The sequence below is a fragment of the Xylaria bambusicola genome, assembly GCF_022495145.1.
Source record: "Xylaria bambusicola strain CBS 139988 unplaced genomic scaffold F5B22scaffold_39, whole genome shotgun sequence".
Taxonomy (NCBI): domain Eukaryota; kingdom Fungi; phylum Ascomycota; class Sordariomycetes; order Xylariales; family Xylariaceae; genus Xylaria; species Xylaria bambusicola.
Window position 1 is genome coordinate 285,525 of NW_025953592.1, and position 15,724 is coordinate 301,248.

Consider the following 15,724-nt stretch of genomic DNA (forward strand, 5'->3'; position numbering starts at 1 on the left):
AAGGTAAAAATAATTAAGTTAAAATAATAATTATTCTTTTATAAAAGTAATAAAATATATAAAAATAATTAATATTTAAATAAATATATTAAATATTTATATAATAATTTTAAATATAATTATTATATTTAATATAAATAATATAAATTATAAATTTTATTAATTAAATATATTTAAATTTATATATACTTTTTTAATATTAATTAATAATTATAATTATAAAGTTTTTAAATAAATAATAAGTTTATTTATATAATTATTTTTATTACTTTTAAATAAAGAAATATTATAAAGCTATAGATTTTTTTAATAATATAAAAAAATATTAAATTAATATTTAAATTCTATTTAAAAAAGTAAATAATCCTTTTTAAATAATATAATTTTTATAAATAATTAATTTAAATTTAATTAAAGGGTATAATAAGCCTATTAAATATTTATATTTATAATAAACTATATATAAAAATAATTTATAAAGTTAAAGTATAATAATTAATATATTAAAGCTTTTTATAATATAAAATTTAAGCTAATTAATATTAATTATAAGGAAAAATAAGTATTTTTTAAATTAAAAAATGGGAATTCTTTTTAATTAAAGCTTAACGGAGGTATTTTTTTAGTTAAGGCTATAAAATTAATACCTATTAATGGAAAATATTAAAAAATCTTTTATCGGGTATAATAACCTTTATACCCGGCCCGCTTATATGGTAGTAAGTGACGCTTGGGGGAAGTGTTGGTGGTATAAAAAATTAACTGATGCCAAAGTAAAGAAAAAACAAAACGCGGCCGGCGTGCAACAATCGTTAGCTACCAAATTGTGGTAGTATGGGTCAATCCGTCTATATTGTGAAGTTGTAGAGGTGAAGTCTCTGGGTCTGCCAAGGACCACTGTGGGAGACTGTATACCTGTAGGCTACGTACAGTGGGTAGTGGGTCTCACAAGGGTGGCTCGCGTGGGAAGGTGCGGTTACCGACCTACTAACCTTACCCATCGCCCATCTCTAGCCGCTACCTACTGAGTACCTACTGTACCCTCCCTGCATTACTAATTTACCACATACGTATCCCTCTTTAAGCCGACAAAACATTCTCCCAATCTTCAACTGACCAGACGCAAAAGAGCTCGACATCACGAAGACCAAACCCGCTATGACTTAACCAACTCTGTAAAACGCATTTCTTGCACTACCCACGACATGTCTTCTTCCCAATCTACCGTGCTGTCCCTCCTGGGATGGACATTCCTCCCTGACGTATGTATTCGCTCTCTCTCTCTCTTTCTCTCCCTTGCTGTATGCCTGTCCGGTTCACCATCTGCCAAAGACACTGTTCGCAAAAGCAGCTAACATGGAGCTCTCCCACCGAAACAGATGATAACCAGCTGGGTTCAGAGTGGATTCTATCGGCTCACCATCCGCACCGGCAACCCCCACCCGCCAGAGGGCTCGCCCCGCTGGCAGCTTCACAGGCGGCGCATCCACGCCCTCGTCATCATCCTCTACCTCCTCTACATAATATATGAAGCCCACTGGGAGCTACAACGTGCAGGCAACTTCTACGCGACTCTCAACGTCCCCCACAACGCCAGCGACCGCGTCATCAAGAGCCGCTTCCGCCGTCTCGCCGCCCAACACCACCCCGACAAAGTCGCATACTCCTCCTCATCGTCTTCCTCTTCCACAGGCGCCCAAGATGCCGGAGACTTCTACATACACCTTAAGACAGCCTCGGACGTCTTGACGAATAATGCCCAACGCTTCGCGTACGAGCGCTTCGGCCCCGAAATATTAACATGGCGCGGTTGCGCTACGATCCAGGATTACGTGTGGCGCGGCCTTCAACACAAGGTATTTCTGCACTATGGCTTCGCAGCCGCCGGTTTATGGGGGCTGGGGTTTCTGGGTTACTTCGAGGTAGGGCGTTACTGGCGGTGGTTGACGCTGGTCAGTCTCTGTGTGTTCGAGACACACGTTGTCATGCGCCCCAAGTTCCCGTACTTCGTCGAGGCCTTAATGAACCCGTTCCTCTCGCGCTTCACCCCGCACGAACCCTACCTGCCCTTCCAGGTCATCTCGCTCGCCCGTCGCGTCGCCATAGCTATATATATTGCTATCGGGCAACTGGGCCCCATACTCCGCGCTGGCCGGGATCAAGAGGCTGTCGCCGAAGAGAAGGCCCTGTTGCGAAACCTCGAGCGTCTAGAACAGACTACTAAACTATTAGATACCGACACCGCTCGTCTTATGGAACTCGAAATGGCGCCGTTTGTAGGGAATCCCGATGCCATTAGGGATATGCGGGGCAAGTTGAAGGAGTGGCTTGTACAGAATACAATCCGCGCCGATCCCATGGTCAGGGACGCAAGTAAGTAGATTTCTGGAATATTTCTTTCTTCCTAGGCTCTAGTAGGTTGTAGAGGTGAAGAGGTGAGGACGCGCGGGGATGACGAGCGTGTCTCAGGAACGTGCAGAGCTCTATATCCCAACTCATTCCTCCAAAAGAGAGAAAAAAAAACAATAGATACTGACCTCAACAAACTACAGTGGGCAAGTCGCTGCAGAAGAGAAGGGTTGATGCTCCCGCGGGAGCTAAAGGCACGAAATAGAAATAGCCATATCTCCTCCTGGCTTATATAGACTTATTAGAGCAGATAATGAGACACGGCTGAATTATTTAAGTTGCGAAACTAGTTTCATAGGCATGTGCATGCGTATTATTGTGCTGAAGTACTGATAGAAAAACAGTTTGATGCTATAACTCCTAGAATGTGATGCCTGTCTAATACTATGTATGTGTATATATATATACTATTGCACCTTAACCTATGTACACATATGCGACATGTGTAAGCTCCTCGAGCTCTGCTTCTACCGCTTCGGCCTCGAGGAGATCAGAGACGTTGTCTTCCCCGCGTCTCGATTGGGATCAACACCATGCCCACAAAAGCGGCGAGGATGAGCGCCGCAGACAGGTAAATCGGGGTCGTGGTGCCGTCGCCGGGGGCATTGGCAGCGAGGAGCGGCGCCAATAAACCTGCGACGCGATTGAGAAAGCTCGCGACGCCCGTGGCGGCGCCGCGCACTGGGGCGGGGAAGATCTCGGGCGTGAAGGCGTACAGGACGCCGTACATGATGTTCTGGCAGAAGGCCTCGACCGAGGTGAAGAAGAGCTGGCTGTTGGGCGTCGTACCCAGCGTCACGAACAAGAAGAGGAACACGGCTGACACGAAGGTCGAGATGGCGAGCGTACCCTTGCGCCCTAGAAAGCGCGAGTCGTGATCCACGAGGTACGCCGCTAGGAGACTCCCCGGCACGCCGACGACGGAGATGATGGCGTAGTTGCGGTATGTTTCTGCCGTGGCGGCGCTGCTTTCGCTGCGGGTGGCGACGGAGGATGATACCTCGGCCCCGCCGTGCGAGAGATATTGCGGGAGGAAGGCGTTGAAGAGCGGGTAGCCCATGCCGATAGCTGCCCAGCAGAACCAGATGAGCGCCGTGGTGAGGCCCAGCTTGCGGTTCTGGAATAGGGGCTGGATATGGCTAAGCGAGAAGGAGCTAAGGTTCTGTTTCAGTAGGCTACTCGCCGAGACCCGGATGGGCACGCCGCTCTGCACATCCTCGGCGTCGGCGACGCCGTCTAGAATCTCTTCCGTCAGCCACGTTTTCTTGCCGTTGCGGAACGCAATCCCGTGGACAACGGCGACGGCCTCGGCTTGCCGGCCTTGTGACAACAGGTACTTGGGTGACTCGAAGAGGTGGAACAGGCCGAAACGGATCAGGAACATGACGAAGGTGACGAGGCCCACGGTGGCGATAAACAAGCGCCAGCCTTGGTCAACGGGCCAGTTCGTGATGAAGTACCAGGCGAACAGGGATGACACGAGCTGACCTACAGGCCACCATACAGACAGCAGCGTCAGAAGCGAGCTCGAAGCATCGGGCAGAAATTCGAGGAAGAGCGCGCCGTCGACTGGTAAGTTACCGCCTACGCCTGTACCCATTAGGGCGAAGAGGATGCAGACGAAGGGCCAGTTGGGCGCCAACGCGGCCAGGGTGCCAAATATGCTCGTAATGAGCAGTGTGAGATTGAAGGCAATCCGCCTCCCCATGATATCGGCGCCTAGACCCCATAGCGCACTACCAATGCTTAAGCCGACGTAGAGTGAGCTCGTGGTGTATCTGACGTGCTTCTCTGTGACGCCAAACTCTCCCGACAATGAAGGGAGGGTCAAGGATACGCCCTGATAGACGGGTTAGTAAGACACGGCTGTGAGACATGGGGGTTTTAACTCGATGTTTAAAAAGAACCTGGTTGACTTACTTGCATCCAGAGGCTAAAGAACAAAAACGAGGATTGTTAGTCCCGAGACTCAGGCTTGAATGGTGTTACACATTAGATGACTTACTTGTCAGCGAACCAGCCGAATCCGCACAGGACAAAGAGTTGCCAGTTATACCGTCCCATACCGATATCTTGGATGGCCTTGTTGATGATCTTAGATTTTACTGTATGTAGTTATTATATAAGTACTAAACAAAATAAAAATAAAAACTTCTCCAATGAATGACGCGAAGAAGTAAAAGAAGAAAGCAATGCCAACTCACACTCATATTCGGTCCATCTACGTCCGGGTTCACCTCTGCGTGCGTCTCGGCGTAAACCTTCTACGGTATACTCGGCGGCGTCCATCTGCAGCATGCCCTCGCCCTCATTATCGCTGCTCTTAAACGCCGTGCCGAGGGCCGTCTCCTCGTCCTCCAGATCGGCGGCATTGTCGTCTTCAGCATCACCATCGTCGCGTTGGCGGTGCTCGAATTCAGCCTTACCACACCTCGCGGAGTAACTGTGGAGATGGGCCTCCTCCAGCGGCACCAGGACGCCGATGTAATCGTGCACGGATTCCCGCCGTGCGAACCTGGACTGGATAAACCGTCTCATGGCTGGCTACCGTACGTATTACGGAAGCGAAGAGATGTGAGAAGTGTATTTTAGCTTTGAGACTGCTGGGCTACAAGGCTGGCTGGCTGGCTGCCGCTCAAGGTCCATTGGATACCGGGGCAGAGCCAGATTCTCTTTGTGGAGGCGAGGGGGCTAGGTAGGTACAGAGTAGGTACTAGTGGTGCACTATTATTACCGTAATACTATGCAAGTTGTGCAAAGATGAAGGACGAGCACCACATAAGTACGAGCTATGTCATCATCATCGTGTTGTAGGTAGGTCAGCATCTGGTCAGTAGGTCCTCTTCCTTTCGTTTTTAGTGAGCCACGTGATCGATTCATCGATGCAGCCACCCAGCTGACGATGACGATGCGACCATGAAACCGAAGGATGGAACCCGTCGGCCCTGGTACTGTCCAGGCAAAGGAGCCAAGACAACGAGCCCCTGACGGACCCTGGACATCCATCCAGCCCGTTGAGGAAATCCCCAGACATTACATAGTTGTAGGCTAGTAAAATCTACCTTGTCAGGTACCAACGCTAGCAGGGGCCCTCAAACTACACCTATTATAGTATAGTTTTTTGACCCCTGTGAGCAGAGATACTTTTGGATTTTTCGAGTGACTTACAGCCTTCGAAGGGCTTCGAAGGTCTTCGGATTGAAGCTATCGCTAAGTGTAGTTTTTCAAGAACCGAAAGTACGGCTATATATAAAAGCCTTTCTACAATTGTATATATAAATAAGTTATGAAAGCTTAGGAGGCAATTCTAAAAGAGTAGCTACGATCGTTACTCGTAAATATGTAAAGGCATTACCAAACGATTATTAAGGCTAAGGGAAGGCTACTCAACTATTCAACATTGCATAAAGTAGAGTTTCTACATAAATTACCTATGTACCTTACTTGACTTTATAGCCCACCTGTCCGAAGTGCCAAGGCTGACCTGGACCCATAATACCTGACAAGGTAGGTCTTACAGGGGGGTAGGAGAGTATTGCCCCGGATTTCATTCGCTGCAGAGCGCTTTGATGTTACCTGAGCCTGTCGGAGCTGATCCCGCCCTGATGTGACCCCCACAGTTCTACTTACTAGTGTAAATACTGTATTAAACACTGTATTCTACATGAGAAACAGGACACTCGTAATCACCACCTACGAAGTATTCAGTGTCCCTATGTTCTTGTTCCTGTACGAGCGATATCTGGATCATATCGGATTATGAATGAAAATGATCTAATTCTAGACTTACCTAGGTAGTTACGATTAACTAAACCCAGCGACATGTACGCCATCCTGTCAGTGGATTCCTGGAACCACGAAGACTACGTAGCCCTACTATTTGACTTTTATGCTGGCAAAACTTTCACCGAGCCCTGTCTCGTTCTATCACGCCATAAACCATACTCTTGCTATCAAGTTTTGAGTAGAGATTGAGACGGACGGATGAACGTATTCATAATAGGAATTACAATTAGGCATTGGCTGCTCTACCCGTCTATGCTATAGCATTAAATATACCCAGCAACTCGAAACAATCCAGTCTCCGAGCCGATGATTGTGGAACACCAGGTCTCTACTTAAGCATCTGGCAATGTATAATCGTACACGCACGTAAGCTCGCAAGTCAATACTATAGAGTTGAAAAGGACCTAAGGAGAGCAGGCAGGTCGCAGGTCTGCCACGACGACGACCCTGCATCAGCGACGGCCCGGCCAATCTTCCTTGTCTCATCCCTAAGCGCATACATGCCTGCATGCATACGAAAGCACGAGATAACGTAGCTGAACGAGCTAGCTCATCGGACATAACAAAGAAGGTAACCACGTACAGCATGAGCGACAACACCCACAGCTCGTCAAAAAAGAGGGGAAATCAGGTTTATTGCGTAGCGAGTGTATTGATCAACAGTACTGATATAAAAGCTCCCAACGATCGGCGGGAAGGAATAGAAGCAGATCCAATAAAGACATGATTAATAGATTCTATAGCTCAACAGAGCTCAACTCTGAAACAAAAGCCAGCTCAGCTTGCTTGTAAATAGTTGTCTCACCAGATTACTCCCTCGCTCTTCTGAAAGTCGATGTGGGTGATTATTCAAATCGCCTGCACCCGCGTCAAGGAGTTACAGGACGGTACGACGAATCGCCGGCTCCCGCCGTGTCTTGGCTACGGCATGGAGTTTCGGTGTTGGATTATCAGGCCTCGAGGGGCGGCAGCGTCTGCATGACCGGAGACAGTGAGAATTCAGCGTCCTCTTCGACTTCATCTCCTTGTACGACAGCCGAGTCTTCGGCCGGTGGCAGCCGTAAGGCCATTGATTGCAGGTATCTTCTCTTGCGTGCTCGAAAGGTTTCGTCCTTGATGGGGGCCCCGTCGTGATCTGGGGAGTCTCGCCGCAACTCGTAATTTATGAGTTCCGCTGCGTCGATGGAGTTCCGTCGCCGTTGTTCTTGACTAAGAGTCTTCGATTTGCTCAACTTGAGCATGAAGGAGGCTAGTTCTGGCAACGATACGTAAGGAACCCCGCCGTAAGGGATGCCACGAACGAGATGTTCTGGTTCCGGTAGTTGAGGACACTGAGAGTGCGCGTATTAGTGCATGCTTGAAAAGTTGGAAACCCGATTGATAGGTATCGTGGGATTCACGGGAGCGTAGACTTACCCACCACCGTGAGGATATTTTTACTGGGATGTCTCGGCCTGCGGGACTACGGTAGAGAAAGGCCTGCCTTTCTACTCTGAAGGGGGAGCTAGGGTGGTCTAGCAACATCTCCATTATATACGGCAGTCAGCAAGCATTGAACAGAGATGAGAGTCCAATCTGGTAATAACTACAAGAAGACTAACCTCTTTCAGAGAGCTGATGTGTGCAACATTTGTGACGAACTCGATTTCCTAGAAAGATAATCAGCGAGTTATTCGGAGATTGACCTCAAGGTGTTATCAGCCGTACATCTCCTGGTGGGCGAGAAGGGAGGTAGTGCCACAATGCCAGACTTCCCACGACGCCAAGCCAGTTCTCTGCGAGCTGTGGGATTTGCTTCATGATCTGGACAATGTTGCGAATGGCTTCTTCTAACTCATTGGGTCGATCCTCCATGACTGCCCACGGTGTAAAATCATAGAATGTCGGGGAGAGAATAGTTTGATAGGACACAGCTAGGCTATCACAATCAACGTAGCTAGCACACCAGATATCCGATTCTAGGGAATGACCTATTAAGTTTCCTCGATACCTCTTATGTATGAGGAAGTATAGAAACCACAGCTTCGAAGGGAGGGTAAAGAAATGAATTGGCAATATGATGACTATCTGCCCCCGCTCACTATATGATCGAGGTGAGCTTGGCGTTGTAGTGCTAATTGCCATTCAGTGAATGAGGTGTAATGCGCAAACGATTTTGCCCTGTAGAACTAGCTACAAATTGCTCGGACGTTTGCAATCTTGGGGTGGCTGCTGGATCACGAGAGCCCAACTAACATATAGTGCTGAGGCTACGACAAACGCAAGGCTGATAGCAATGAGAGTAAAGGGAGAAACTCCTAAACTTTTAAAATAGGAGCAAGAGGTTTCTTCGTTTATCTGTCCTCGTATGAATGAGAAGAAGATCGTGGGATTTAGCGGCCATTGTGCCCGGGGGGCCGAGCGGTTATTGTAGACGCCTCGTGAGGGAGATTGAGTTTGGGTCTAAGGAGCACGCAGCACGGCATTGAAGGTTTCACCAACGCGACCCTAATACCATCTGAGTAATCAATCAAGGTTCGAGCTCGCGTTGTAGCTCCTCTTTCCCCTACGCGTTATATGGTCTCGGCCTTTTACATGACTCGACACTAACCTGCCGGCTCTACGGTACCTATGGAATCATCTCGATATACTTGACAGGAGCCTATTGGTCTAACAGAATCTTCCTGCTTTGAAGGATGGAGACAAGCATGAAGGTCGCAGAGGAATACTTCGATATTCCAGAAAGAGTGGTTTTAGGTTATTAGTGTGCTTCATCAAAATGCAGAAGACCGGAAGCAGGACTCTTATAGCCTGTCTTACTTCTTGCACTAGTACGACAGCACCACATACGAATTCGCGTCTGCAGTGGTATCAAAAGCTCACCCGACCAATCTTTTAAGTATATAGTTCTTGACAGGGAAGATCCAAGGTTGCCATCTGCTTCATTCCGGGGCCAAGTTCCGAACAGAAAGTTTACGATCAATCTCTATCGTTAGACGAGGATGGTGATAGGATGGAGTAACCTAAGTGGTCCGTAAAAGCTAGTTATTAACATAGACATATGGAAAAAGGAATAGCACGAGTGTACCAGAGTCAATCAAGCAAAAGTATTCCTTAGAATATTCACGAAGGGATCAAGCGTTATCACTCCTTTATGAAACAATTAGATAGTTTGTTGGCCGCAGGTAAATCATGGTAGCTAGAACGGTACTTTTGTTTACCCAGTTATGCTAGAGTACGCTGTAAGATGTCTTGGGGTTACTGCCTCGAATGCTCACGAACGCATGGCACAACGTAGTCTATATGTCCGTCGGGGTGAATTATAAGTGAACAGGATGTATTGACCTATATACCTAAATCTGCTAATATCGAGCCGCTTGCCTAGTGAAGGTATGGATTCTAATAACTCCACCCCCGTAACCAATGTAAATGCTATTTCCAAAGAGTCTCAATGCCAAACGTCCCTAAACTCCCCCGTGATTGCTAAATTGATATGTCAATCCATGCTAGCATGCCTACGCAATATCTTCATGCATTATTGTTTCACCTACGTGGTGATAGAGAGGCACACGCCCATCAATCGATGAACATGATGGCGGTCCTTCTTCCAAAATATCAAAAATTGATAATACGGCGCCCATGGTAGCTTCAGAATCTCGAGGCCAGCGTATCTCTACCGGCCTCGGCCCAAAAGTCTCTACATCTTCTAACGACGGTGTACTCGTAGTTGTAGGTGGCGTGATGTGAGGTGCAATATGAGACGGCGAGTCCAACGGAGTGGTGGATGCTGTTAACATTCCATCCCAGATCACCTCATTCCAGCGGGGTCGTTTCCAGTACTTGAATCGTTCAATGCGAGTTCTTCGTAGGCGGCTGCGACGGAGGTGGTGACTTCGGAAGAGTATCTTCAACTACAATAGTACTCCTTCGTCATCATCGCCGTGTGTAGATCCATCGTCTTCCCAGTCAATCTCACCAGCCATAGCCTCGGCTTTTCGCTGAACCTCAGCCAGCCCACTGAGTTCAGCAACATAATCTTTATTCTCTAAGGCATGCTTGACGAATTCCCAGCCCTCATTCCTATATGCTGAAATAATAGGTGGACTGCAAGCACTGCAGCAAGGATACGACTGGCCCCTAATGACAAGATTCTGAAATCTGTTGAGGAACCCACGAATTTGGTGGGGTACGATCCCGAGAGCATATTCATCAGTGGTGTCGGCTTCCTGAGTTGCCGCAGATGAAGACACCGGAGCTGGAGCATGGTGGCCTAAGGGGTGTTGCAGTAGACTGGTTAGAAGCTCGACCAGAAGAGCAGAAGCAATCGCAGCGATGCCAGGTCGCGTAACCGTACACTGTTGATCAAGAGTCAAGTCTTTTTGTGACTGCATCACTGTCAGTAACGAAGAATATTTCAAAGAGGCCGGTTACCTTACATCGCCAGGTGCAACTACATCGTTGCAAAAGTAACATCCCAGGGTACTGTCGCTGCCGTCTTTAGGTTCGGCACCATGTCGCATGACCACGTAGGTATCGAAACCAAGCGCAGCATTCATGACGATCTTTCCAGCAGCTTTACCCATCACTGTAGGAAGCCATCTCGATTCCCGGCTGTCCATAAGCAAGAATATTGCGTCGTGCTCATCGATTAGAGTTTTCAGCTTCTCAAAATCGCCTTGAGTCTTCTCCACGATTGGATGGCCAAGCATGGGAACGGATAGAACTTCGCCGTGACTATCCACACCAGGATAAATCTGCTTTAAGGCCTGTGCCGCTCTGATCGCTTTTGGAGCTCCCCCATTGAGGCAGTCATCGTACACGAAAAGAGGTTGTCGTACCGGATTCGAAAAAGATACGGCACCATAGTCGATGAATGTAATTTTGCGGACCCCCCAGCCCATTAGATTTCTCGACACATAACTGCCCAGTGTGCCTGCACCAAGGAGTAAACACTTCGTATTCTTTATGGCATCAAGGTTAAGATCAGGCGAGATTCGCCATTTCATCAGCTTCAGATTAAGGTCAACTGACTGATCCGCGAGACGAGTCGGATCCATCGACTCAGCAAGACTGACAGATCTCGCAGTTAGCTTATTGGCCTGATTACGCTCCCACCCTGTGGCTTTGGGCATTGTTAATAGGACCAATTCATCGACCGGGTCCATGTGTAAGGACATGATGATACTCCGAGCCTCATGTCTGCGTGCCTGGATGTCACGATAACAAAGGATCTGGACTTCACTGAGCTGGTATCGCTGCCTCACTAACATCAAGAGATTTCTCAGCGGCCAGGCAGGGTGTTCGTCATATGTCGAGGGGTCCACAAAGGCTACATATCTGTCCTCCTTCGGGATCCCGAGAAAGAATCCGGTTTCGAAGTCGCGCAAGGAACCAACATCCCAGTCATAACCTATGTCCTCGGAAGGGTTATCCAGGCTAGCTGATGACCGCTTGCTTCGCACCTTTTTCGCTAAGAAGAACCCATACTCTCTGTTATCAACAGAGTATCGCCATGTGCCAACTCTTTCAACCAAAGCAGTGCTTTCAGCTGATGTCAAGCGCTGTATCTCACCGGCGCGCTTCCATGCAGGGTCTGAAGGGAGGGTTGGAAATCCAAACCAATATGTCATGCGATACTTCTTTAGGTCGGCGTAAGAGAGTATGACGTATGAGGCCAAAAGAGAAGGCACTGAATATATAGTGCCATCGTTGATCGCGTCCCAGATCTAAGCCGATCAGCATAGAACTAAATACAGTGATCAAAGGAGGGGAGCGACAGGGAGTCGTACTTGGCGAGCGGCATTATTCAGTATCTCGGACTTATCTGCCTGTTTGAAGGCCTCCAGGGTATTAGTGTTTCTGATAATGCCTTCAGCTCGGACAGCATTGACGGGTACGCTGTAGGATAATTCACGGCATTAGTTCACCGGGTAATAGAGTCAAGCACGGAAGCACACAAATACACAAGCGATGCAAAGGCGGAGTCGGCTTACGTGGTGCTGGTGAGGGCACTGGCCAGCACCTGCATCTTGACGCTATCGTCGGGATGCACTCCGAGACGGGGTTCGTATAAGCCCAGGACGGGGCGCGCCGAGTCGCTCAACTTATCATGGTCGAGTTTCGAGGCAAAAAGAGCCGTGTAGAAAGGTAGCTCGATCTCAGATGAGAAGGGCGCAAACTTGAGTGTGGTCATGTCGGCCAAGGGTTCTGGGCCGAGAGATGGACCGATAGATCAAGGCTATCGAGGAGGCCGTGTTCGTCAAGCAGCAAATTGCCCTGATAGTACGGTATATCGAGATTATTCTGGATTCTCTGAGCAAGAGGAGGTACCTTTGGGAAAGCGGTGGTAGTCTATGCGCCGATGATGATGATGCGTGTTTATAACGGCGAGTCTGAACTGCAGAGAGGAGATGGTGTGGGATGGAATAGAACGGGACGAAGTAGGATGGAATGACCAACGCAAGAGGCGAAAACAGATGCTTTACCAGCTGGGCTTACTGTAGCAGACTCTAGGTAGGTATCTACAGTATCACACTTGCCGTCCTGCCTCGCAATCCTTGGACAAGGCAATAATGTCGATCGTCAGCAGGAGAGGTAGGACTGAGATGCGCAGCGAGTGGAAGCGAAGCGGGAGGTGGGATGATGCATTGCTGACTACCTACCTAAGTAAGGTAGGAGGGGCCTCCATACATGGTAGCCGGGATAGGTAGGCAGCCATGGTGGGGGTGGGGTCGCGCTGTTATGCTTAAGTCGGTAAGTCCTTGCCTACAATACTTAGGTATACCTACCTACACTAGAATACTTACCTATGTAGGTACCTAGGCAAAGCATCTCAGCCTGTTAGCCAGACAATCGGGATTTACAGATAAGGATAGAAACCGCATCCAAAGCACCAAGGCAGGTAGATTGATTGTAGAGGCTAGAAGCTAGAAGCTAGAAGCTGAGAAGACACATCAAAGAGCAGACGTTGCTATCTATCGTCCATGTAACAATATACATACACATTTAGTCATCAATACTACTATCCGCATAAGTAAGTACTCAGCGCAACAGCACCTGGTGATCGAGTCCACCCGTGGAGAGCCCGTGATCTCCAAAAGCTACAGTAAGTAGGTACTTAGGTTAGGTAGGTCACATGTCGCATATATATTAATATCAGAGAACATCTCGATATGTACGACGCCGGAAAGTCACCTGAGTTCTTGGGAGAACATGGCGTGACTTGACAACAGTTACCTATTTATTTCCATATATCTAGGTAACTACTCGAATTGATGCGAATTAACGAATTAGTTATCTCTGTCATCTTTATAGACGCCTTAGGTAAGCAAGACGACTCACTCCCACCACCCACGGAATTGTGTTCATTGATACCTAGCCCACTAACCTCCTGAGCGTCTGTTTCGGTCTACTTATCACATAAATATTCCCTTGGACGTTCTAGAAGAGTCAGGCACTGCGTACTTCGAGGCATATTGGAGTACAGTAGCACACAGGTGGGTAGTACCCATCCATAAGGCACCTACAGATAAATGATTATGTAATTAATATGCCGATGGCTTTAGTGGGGGAGGGGGGCTGGATTTGTCCATTCAATTCATTCATTCACTTGGGCTGAGGCACGTCTAAGCGCGACAGGGCGCGTCTTGAATGCGAATGAAAATTAATTGATCGAATTCGAATTGACAACCCATCTACATTAGGAGTAATTCGGGACAAAATCTGACCCTTCGAGTAAATATTTGCTTTTCAAAACTTGCCCAAGAAAATTTTAACTCTCATTTCCTAAAGGGGCGATTTTTCCTCTTTGAGATTGCATTCGAAAACTCAAAAATAGAATAAAAAATTGAAATTGGTACTTAAGTTTAGTACAACGATGCTGATCGGTATATGTGGCGGTACGCAAAAATCAACCCCTGATCTCGATCATTCTTCCTCATGTATATATAGCAAGCTAACACATCATCATTGAAGCGAAATGCGCGGGGAAGAGGACGGTAGCACAATACCTGGTCGAGCACCACGGGTTCGTGAAGCTGCACATCAGCACACCTCGAAAAGGGGGAGAGCAGCAGCAGCAAGCAGAGTCCGCCGTTAATGGGACGAAAGCATCTTCTGAGAATCACGTGGGCTCAACGGGAGACGACGCCGTCGTCTCGAGAAATCACCATGCTACTTCTCTCCGTCTCAAAGACAGCCCGCCGCAGCACACCTTCGCCAGCGAAGGCGAGCTCCTAGACTACGTGACGAAGCACTGGCGCTCGCGATGGGTAACAACAGACATCCACAGCGAAGGCGTCGTAGACGCACTAAGCCGCCGTCCCTTCTTCATCCTGATTAGCGTGGACGCGCCCGTAACAGTGCGATGGCAGCGGCACCAAAGGAAGCTCTCTTCAGGCCAACAGCTCAGCCTAGAGGCTTTCGTGTCCGAGTCCGACGCACACCTGTACTCCGCCGAGAGCGGCGTCCTCCCGCTAATGTCGCGCGCCGCGATCCGCCTCCTCAACACCTCGGACTCCCTCGCGCATCTATACGCCACTCTCGGCAAGCTCGACCTGACCAACGGGGACCGGTTGCGGCCAAGCTGGGACAGCTACTTCATGGCGCTAGCCTCGCTCGCGGCGCGGCGATGCAATTGCATGAAGCGGGCCGTGGGGTGCGTCCTGGTGGACAGCAAGCGCCGGGTGATTTCAACGGGGTACAACGGGACCCCGCGGAACCTGACGAACTGCAGCGAGGGCGGGTGTCCGCGGTGTAACTCGGGCGACGCCACCAGCGGCGTGTCGCTGGCGACTTGTCTGTGTCTGCACGCCGAGGAGAACGCCCTGCTCGAGGCCGGGCGCGAGCGCATTCGCGACGGCAGCGTGCTGTACTGCAACACGTGCCCCTGTCTCACGTGCAGTATCAAGATCGTGCAGGTCGGTATCAGCGAGGTTGTGTACAGTCAGGGATATAGCATGGACGGCGAGACGGCACGCGTCTTCTTGTCCGCGGGAGTTAAGCTGAGGCAATTCTCACCGGTAAGTCAGTTCCTTCCGCGGATATGTCAAAGAGAGTGCCTGCTGACGATGCGTACAGCCGGCCGATGGCTTGATACATTTGGAGAAGATGGAGCATAACAATCTCCGAGTCTCATGAATATCCATATAAACTGTGTATATTATAACACAAAAGTCGTTGCTATAGACATACTGCGAATGCTAGATACCCTACCATAGTACTTAAGCGACTTAACTTGGGTCGCATTTGTTGCTGCACCTGACGACACTTGCTCGTTAAACAAGTCGTGTATAAGTTAGACTTCGCTTTCAGATAGATTATTACGGCCACTGTTACCGTCAGGCCCAGCTCACAGAGGTAATTAGTAGAACAAATTTATTTGATTGATATTAACGAAGCTCGTAGTAAAGCATGTGGGTATTGATCAACAATATTATCCATTGCCCAAGACCCCCATGTAGAAAGCCAGACGGACAAGGTACAAATCCTGGTCATGCGATTGCAATCAACATGCCAGAATTTCGCTCATTATCGCTAAACTGAATCCGAA

At 48.3% G+C, this 15,724-nt stretch overlaps 5 protein-coding genes across 5 annotated transcripts; 2 read left to right on the forward strand and 3 right to left on the reverse strand.

Annotated features, from left to right (window-relative positions):
* The first annotated feature begins 1,057 nt into the window (after positions 1 to 1,057).
* F5B22DRAFT_617092 (uncharacterized protein) lies at positions 1,058 to 2,695 on the forward strand. The gene is made up of 3 exons (XM_047975615.1): positions 1,058 to 1,262; positions 1,380 to 2,373; positions 2,553 to 2,695. The coding sequence occupies exons 1-3, from the start codon at positions 1,206 to 1,208 to the stop codon at positions 2,612 to 2,614; spliced, it is 1,113 nt and encodes a 370-aa protein (XP_047828409.1). The 5' UTR covers positions 1,058 to 1,205; the 3' UTR covers positions 2,615 to 2,695.
* F5B22DRAFT_617096 (sugar transporter) lies at positions 2,696 to 5,409 on the reverse strand. The gene is made up of 4 exons (XM_047975616.1): positions 4,614 to 5,409; positions 4,415 to 4,514; positions 4,330 to 4,342; positions 2,696 to 4,249 (listed from the first exon to the last, which is right to left on the reverse strand). Exons 1-4 carry the CDS (start codon positions 4,945 to 4,947, stop codon positions 2,900 to 2,902), a joined length of 1,797 nt encoding a protein of 598 aa, XP_047828410.1. The 5' UTR covers positions 4,948 to 5,409; the 3' UTR covers positions 2,696 to 2,899.
* A 1,736-nt stretch (positions 5,410 to 7,145) lies between these two features.
* Positions 7,146 to 8,049, reverse strand: F5B22DRAFT_649073 (uncharacterized protein; the record flags this gene model as incomplete). Its single annotated transcript, XM_047979118.1, has 4 exons — positions 7,146 to 7,526; positions 7,612 to 7,719; positions 7,797 to 7,844; positions 7,903 to 8,049. The coding sequence occupies 4 exons, from the start codon at positions 8,047 to 8,049 to the stop codon at positions 7,146 to 7,148; spliced, it is 684 nt and encodes a 227-aa protein (XP_047828411.1).
* A 1,874-nt stretch (positions 8,050 to 9,923) lies between these two features.
* Positions 9,924 to 12,726, reverse strand: F5B22DRAFT_331070 (uncharacterized protein). The gene is made up of 4 exons (XM_047970803.1): positions 12,168 to 12,726; positions 11,964 to 12,072; positions 10,611 to 11,900; positions 9,924 to 10,559 (listed from the first exon to the last, which is right to left on the reverse strand). The coding sequence occupies exons 1-4, from the start codon at positions 12,365 to 12,367 to the stop codon at positions 10,086 to 10,088; spliced, it is 2,073 nt and encodes a 690-aa protein (XP_047828412.1). The 5' UTR covers positions 12,368 to 12,726; the 3' UTR covers positions 9,924 to 10,085.
* A 999-nt stretch (positions 12,727 to 13,725) lies between these two features.
* F5B22DRAFT_331161 (cytidine deaminase-like protein) lies at positions 13,726 to 15,514 on the forward strand. The gene is made up of 3 exons (XM_047970804.1): positions 13,726 to 14,072; positions 14,149 to 15,194; positions 15,253 to 15,514. The coding sequence occupies exons 1-3, from the start codon at positions 14,051 to 14,053 to the stop codon at positions 15,310 to 15,312; spliced, it is 1,128 nt and encodes a 375-aa protein (XP_047828413.1). The 5' UTR covers positions 13,726 to 14,050; the 3' UTR covers positions 15,313 to 15,514.
* The last annotated feature ends 210 nt before the right edge of the window (positions 15,515 to 15,724 follow it).

Bases quoted from the DNA above. Each gene is read 5' to 3' on its own strand.
- F5B22DRAFT_617092 (XM_047975615.1), top strand. From the start codon at position 1,206: ATGTCTTCTTCCCAATCTACCGTGCTGTCCCTCCTGGGATGGACATTC. The intron at 1,263-1,379 runs GTATGTATTCGC...CCACCGAAACAG, and splicing joins GATGGACATTCCTCCCTGAC to ATGATAACCAGCTGGGTTCA. The intron at 2,374-2,552 runs GTAAGTAGATTT...AACAAACTACAG, and splicing joins TCCCATGGTCAGGGACGCAA to TGGGCAAGTCGCTGCAGAAG.
- F5B22DRAFT_617096 (XM_047975616.1), bottom strand. From the start codon at position 4,947: ATGAGACGGTTTATCCAGTCCAGGTTCGCACGGCGGGAATCCGTGCAC. The intron at 4,515-4,613 runs GTGAGTTGGCAT...AACTACATACAG, and splicing joins TAGATGGACCGAATATGAGT to TAAAATCTAAGATCATCAAC.
- F5B22DRAFT_331070 (XM_047970803.1), bottom strand. From the start codon at position 12,367: ATGACCACACTCAAGTTTGCGCCCTTCTCATCTGAGATCGAGCTACCT. The intron at 12,073-12,167 runs GTAAGCCGACTC...ATTATCCTACAG, and splicing joins AGTGCCCTCACCAGCACCAC to CGTACCCGTCAATGCTGTCC. The intron at 11,901-11,963 runs GTACGACTCCCT...TGATCGGCTTAG, and splicing joins TGAATAATGCCGCTCGCCAA to ATCTGGGACGCGATCAACGA.
- F5B22DRAFT_331161 (XM_047970804.1), top strand. From the start codon at position 14,051: ATGCTGATCGGTATATGTGGCG. The intron at 14,073-14,148 runs GTACGCAAAAAT...TCATCATTGAAG, and splicing joins GCTGATCGGTATATGTGGCG to CGAAATGCGCGGGGAAGAGG. The intron at 15,195-15,252 runs GTAAGTCAGTTC...CGATGCGTACAG, and splicing joins AGCTGAGGCAATTCTCACCG to CCGGCCGATGGCTTGATACA.